Source organism: Limanda limanda, chromosome 11 (assembly GCF_963576545.1).
Source record: "Limanda limanda chromosome 11, fLimLim1.1, whole genome shotgun sequence".
In the NCBI taxonomy this organism is placed as follows: domain Eukaryota; kingdom Metazoa; phylum Chordata; class Actinopteri; order Pleuronectiformes; family Pleuronectidae; genus Limanda; species Limanda limanda.
The window spans coordinates 27,140,108-27,146,407 of record NC_083646.1 but is presented as its reverse complement, the minus strand read 5'-3'; the positions used below and the strand labels follow the sequence as shown (position 1 = coordinate 27,146,407).

The 6,300-nt window shown below is 46.5% G+C and overlaps 1 protein-coding gene across 1 annotated transcript in view; it reads right to left on the bottom strand.

The window, feature by feature from the left end:
• Positions 1–851: 851 nt before the first annotated feature.
• The window catches only part of zfpm2a (zinc finger protein, FOG family member 2a), a 114,327-nt gene continuing 108,878 nt past the window's right edge, over positions 852–6,300 (bottom strand). Inside the window, exons 6-8 of the mRNA XM_061081875.1 lie at positions 4,885–5,091; positions 3,896–4,123; positions 852–3,550 (exon numbers count right to left, since the gene is read on the bottom strand). Of these exons, the coding sequence (XP_060937858.1) occupies positions 990–3,550; positions 3,896–4,123; positions 4,885–5,091 (2,996 nt within the window). The 3' untranslated portion in view covers positions 852–989. The remainder of the gene's footprint in view (positions 3,551–3,895; positions 4,124–4,884; positions 5,092–6,300) is intronic.

Genomic DNA, 6,300 nt, shown 5'->3' with positions numbered 1-6,300 from the left:
ACATGCATAGCAACAACGTTTTAAGAAACATTTTCTCCCATAATCAGGACATTGGAATGATCATTTTACATCAGTATCCCCACTGACCTCCCACCCATCTTGTTCTTCAGCAATAAATGTAATTCTTGTACAACTTCTTTTTTTCCCGATGGGGTTACAAATAATTATATGCACAGTCCCCATTTCATAATACTGCTTTCAGTAATGTTCCCCCATTTACAAAGTATTGCATTGAGAGCAAATTGCAAAAAAAGGGAGACCAAAGTGTATCATCAAACAGAAATACGAGTACTATACAAGAATGCTGCCATCCTCATGAAAACATCCACATCGGAGTTGAAGAAAAGAGACAGGGACAAACAGCCACATATGTATGCAAAGCCATGTGTATATGCCAAAATGTGAGTTGCAGGGATGGGCCTGGTCATCACACCCAAATGGTGATTATTAAGGCTAACAAGTCATTAGTAGCAATCTGCAAGGGACATTTTGGGCATATACAGAAACTGGTACAGCAAATAAGAATACACAAGTGCCTCAGTAGCTATTTTTGTGTCTAAAATGCATCTCATTTTTGTATTGTCTATTGTTTCATTGAGCCTACATTACAGTGTAAACAATATGTGTGCTACACAAGAATGACTATACAATAACATTACAAACAACTCTGATATAAATTTCATTTTGAATTTAAATTAAGATCACTACTCCTATTAATACTGATTGTAAAATAAATTAATGTGAAAGTGGCACCCATATTATTCTTGATTCATTTTTCTTTTCATTTTCTTTTTTAACCAATGGTTTTGCATTTTTAAGTGTTAAAATGATGAAAGAAGAAGCTTCTCTTGATTGTCCACAAGCAGCATTTAGCACTGCGTGATGCACTATTCCAGACACAACAGTGTACCAAAACAAAGGAGAAAAAGGGTTCAAAGTTGGGGGAAAGGTGTGGGAAGGAGGAGAAGAACATGTCTTATTCTTCGTACTTATTTTACATGCTCCGCAGCATGTGATGAACAGTAAAACTTCTTATGGGTAATAAAGTTTGACAGGTTGTTGAACTGAATATCACAGAGGCGGCAGTACTTGCCACTTCCAGAGCCATTCACTTTAGTGGCTGTGGGGGCCACCTCCTCATTTGGGGACTTGGAGGAAGGTGACATGTTCTCATTGGAGTCGGCCTGGTTCTCAGTGGCCCACGTGGGTGAGGGATTGGGGGGCTGGCCGTCTGACTGGGGCTGGTTCTCCTGCTGCGGGGGAGCTGTGCCTGAACGCTCCTCTGGCTTGTGCCCCCCATTGACAATGACCATGCTCCGGTTTTTGGGCAGTAGTGGAAGGGGCTCCTTGCCGGGGTGGGGGCAGCCATTAGCAGCAGGCTGCTGGACCTGCTCTCTGGTTGGTCCTGTCTCTCCTCCTCCGCCACCTGCACCTCCTCCCCCATTAATGCTCTGGTCTTGTTCGCTGGCCTCTCCCTGCATCACTGGTCCACCAGTCACATAATCGGTTGGCTTTATCCCAAAATACGGCGATATTTGCTCAGGACCTTTCACCTTCTTTATTGCTCCGGGATAAAGGCAGTGGGGCAGAAACATATTCTTGTTCTCATCTTTTGATGGGATGAGCTGGGGCTCAGCAAAAGGCTTGAGTGCCGGCAAAGGCCCCAGGTGAGGGGGGAACATGCCTCCATTCTGCACCATAACCTTCCCATTGCCATTCTTCTCACATTTGCCTGGGCTCTTATCGTAGACATCATCAGGGTTGTTATTGCCTTCACTTTTCACATCTGGGAACATGGCGGGCTCCAGGCTGCCAGTCTCATTGTGTTGTTGCTGCTGTTGTGGCTGTTGTTGTTGCTGAGCAGCAGCAGCAGCAGCAGCAGCGGCAGTTGCAGGGCAAAAGTTCTGTTTGTGTGCCAGGTAGTTCTCCACTTTGTTAAAACTTATCTTGCACACTGCACATTCGTGATAATCCAACAGTCTTTTTGGAGAGCTACATGTCTTGTCAGAGACTGGCGAACACTTTTTGCTGAGATCGATGGGTGCGTCCAGCTCCTGCTGCTCCACAGCATTGCATTTGGGAGCCAGAACTGGTTTAGTGACGGTCAGCGAGGCCTCCAGGTGTTTGGGTACCATACCTGGGAAGATGTCACAGCGGGGGTGGAAGCGGTCCACTAGGCTCTCTACAGCCTCCTGCGACGTACAAGGGTTCATAGAAGGAACTCCAAGAAAACCTGGCTGACCCATAGGGGGCCTCTGGTGGTCCTGGTCAGGGAGACACATCTCGTACATCTTCCTGCGCTTGCGGGTCCTCATGGTTCTCTGCATGGATGGCACCTTGTTGGTGGACATGCGTTTCATGGGGGGGTCATGACGAGTGGCACAGTAGTACTGCTTGTGGACCATGAAGGTCTCATGACGACTGAAGGTGATATTGCAGGCTTCGCAGGTTGTTTTGTTGGGATCATTGTCACTTTCCACCAAGCCTGTACTGGGGCTTTTACCCTCCATCTGCTTTCCATTCATCCTCTCCTCGGCGCCAGTCGGGGTAGAGACCTTCTTCACCTGTCCTGGTAGATCCTTCTCAGGCCCTTTTGCCCCAGCATTGATCATGTCCAACACACTGGAGTTCAGACAGGCAGACTGCATGAGGTGGCTGTCGGCCTCTGTGGGGTGGCAGCTGGCCAACATGCTAACAGAACTGTGACCACTGTTCGGGCTCACCGCCTCCGGGACCTTATCTGAGAGGGCAGAGAAGTCAGGAGACTTTGCCATGTGTTGCCAGCGACTGTTACAGTAGTGCTTTTTGTGGACCAAATAGTTGTCCAGGTTGCTGAAGGTGATATTGCATTCAAAACAGGTGGCCCCTTTGGGCATAAGAGGGCTGTAGATGACAGGCGGGTAGCTGTTCCCTCCATGGCGCAGCCTCCGGTGAACTAGCTCTGACATTTTAGCCAGAATCTCAGAAGCCTGGGGGACCACTGAAATGTCTTGGGAGAAAGCAAACTGAGACAAGAAGGGGCCCATGGGAAATGTAGGCATGTTATGCTGCACAGGGGAGGAGGCCAGTCGGGGGCTGGAGGGCTCAGACTTGATCCTAGTGTAAGAAAAACTGGCTTTACTGCCTGGGTGCGCCTCTCCCTTCTGAGCAGACAGCATAGGCTTCTTCTCAGCCTTGTCAGCCTCTCCGTCTGTGCTGGTCTCCTTGTTGAGGGCCCCTTTGGGACTTCCCAGCAGAGCATCCTTCCTGTTGGCCAGCTCAGCGCGGGCCTGCTGCTGCTGCTGCTGGAGGCTTTCCTCCGGCCCCCTGGGGGAATGCTCACTGCCGTCGCCTTCCCTGTGAAGTTTGCTGCCGTGCCCATGTAAGTCCTGATGCTGTAAGAGTTCCCTGTGGCTCTGGAAGCTGATATGGCAGTGATTGCATCTGAAGGCCGCCTGTGACAGGTGAGACATGATGTGATGCTGGAATGTAATAAGAGAATCTGCCGTGTAGTTACAGATTGTGCATTTCAAGCTGGTGCCAGGAGGGAGGCTCTCTTCCATTTTGACACCTGTGAAGGAGATAAAAGGGAGAAATGCTCAGAATCTCGCCTCCCACTTCTCCTTTAGAGTTAACTGTGGAACCCATCAAACGCTCATGCATTATGCCAAGCTTATTCCCATCCACAAGGTTTTTTTTCTTGCTCAAGGATAAACTGTCAGCTATCATAGCTGACAGTAGGTTATGTATATTTGAAAAGAAATGACAATCACTCTTCCAAACCTATGTCATTTTTTTTCTGAAACTGTTTTTCTGTAAAATGTATTGAACGTGGCTGTCTAATAAAGCTATAATATTAAAACAAAATTAAAATCTCTTGTCTTGGAAGTCTTAAATACATGATATTGTCACTCACCGCTGTGTGAAGTGCTCAAGTGCATTTCAAGGGCTCTTGCTCCAGAGAAGCTCTTGGTGCACTGTGGGAAGGGGCAGACAGTGGGTGTGTGATGGGGTCCGCTGTCGTTCTCCTCCACCACTGTCTCTGGCTCCCTCTGTCGCCCACTGCAGTAGTACATGAGGTGGGCCTGCAGGTTCCGCTCGCTCCGGAACCAGATTCCACATGCCTTACAGGGGAAGATGTCCTCTGGAGAGAGATGGAAAGAAACATGTCAGTATACCAAAAGTCATTTCAGATTCATACACAAGTATAAAAAGAGTTTGCCCACATTGATACACACATGCTCCTCTTCTCTACTTCTACAGTCCTGACTCTCAAAGCCTGTGTTAAAAGGCTTTTCCACCAAATCCTCAGCTGCTGCATATCGCTGTTGCTACCACTGGGTTGGTGCCCTTTCTCAAGGGCAAACAAGAACACTGGACCATCTGCTTACAGAAGCCTCCCTGTCGAGCTGAACCCAGATAGCCCTTGCTAAGTAAACAAACACATTATTTGCATGAGGCATCTATTTTGCAATTAACACGTTAGTTTGAGCCTCAGTGTGTTTATGTGAACCCAAAACTTGAAGGTCGATGGCTCTTATCTCCAGTGTGGAGACTCATCTGGGTTAATCTACGCCCGGCGGAGACGACGTTCCTTGTTAAGCAGGTGACTGAGTGCAGGCTGTGGACTAATGTGTGTGTGTGTGTGTGTGTGTGTGTGTGTGTGTGTGTGTGTGTGTGTGAGAGAGAGAGAGAGAGAGAGAGAGAGAGAGAGAGAGAGAGAGAGAGAGAGAGAGAGAGAGAGAGAGAGAGAGAGAGAGAGAGAGAGAGAGAGAGAGGGAGAAAGGACAAGAACATGTGTGCACTGAACAAAGATATGTCTCCATCCAGCTCCTGTGTGTTGGTGTGTGTGTGTGTGTGTCTGTTTGTGTGTGTGTGTGCTTGTGTGTGTGTGTGGACACTTACTATTGACGATGGCAGTGGGCAGGATGGAGGCCATTGCAGCCTGCTGTGGCAGGAGCTGGATGCTGTCCAGCAGCCTGGCTGGGTACATGCCCTCACTCAGAGACATGTGGTTCACTGCTTGCAGACGTGAGTCAAAGTCCACTGCAAACGCCACTAGCTCCTCGCCCTCCATCATGTTCTTGGTAGTGGTGCACCACAGTTGGCCGCCTGGACAAAACAGAGATAATAAAGACATTTAAAAGGTTGCTGCAAGAGAGTAGAAAGCTGTTCTGCATGTACACGTGAGTAACCGTAGTCCTAATGTTGCAAGTTATTTGTATGCGACTCAATGGTGCACACAAATGGTGTGTTGCATTACACTGTGCAGTCCTGGGTAGGACATTGAGTAAAACAAAGTATTGTTCCAAAACTGAGATGCTACATGCTAAATACTGCATTGCCACAGGAATTTAATAAAGAAGACTTACTAGCACCTTTTTACGTGTAAAACGAAAAATAAACTGTAATTTCACTTAAATTAGTGTTATTTACAGAGTTATAAACAGAGTGTTATTTTTTCACTTAGTTTATTTCTCCACTCAGATACAATGAAGGTGAATGGAAATGTGTTTGTGCTTCTTTCCAAGATCCGTGCCCACATTCCTCTAAATAATCAATAGTTGGTTGCACACAGTGATGGAGACACTGTTTCTGACGCATCGCTTGTAACTTTTTGAATACAACTTTTTTTAATCGCTACGAGCATTAATGGTGAATGATATTCCATTCCTTTTGTTGGAGGCAGAAATCTCAGACATATTTAAAACATATAAATATACGCAACTAATGGTATGTGAGAAATGTGTTTCTGTGTTTTGGGTGAACGTCTAAAAGGTCATTTCTTTCTTCATGCTGCCAATAGAATGTCTTTTTCAGGCTACTGACGTTCATATCTAAAGGCAAAGCAAACCTCAGCCAGGGTAAACTGTAGCCTACAGTACTGTTGTCGGCTAGAACACTGAGATAGCTCCTCCATATTATTAGATTGTTGTGTTTTGGGATTAAGCATTCCTGTGAAATCTTCTGAACATATTCATTAAGTCAGAGAAAGGGAGAGGGGGCAGGAGGAGGGAAGGGGGGTAGAAGGAGAGAGTGAAGGTTTTAGCTTAGATAATATTTATCTCAGCACATGACAGGCTTTTCAGCTGCACTTCATTTTCCATTGAAGAGATTAAAGTTTTTAATATGACTATTTACAGAAATCTGGCTGGGGAGATAACAACAAACTATGATACACTCCCGCTAAATGGCAGAATTAGGACATTGTTTCTTAGGAAAGCTGGACAATTAATTAAAGCACACTGTTAGCTTTCAAAGATGTGCAAACATACCGACGGAGCGTCAGGCTGAGAGGGGACATGTGATTTGAGCCCTGGC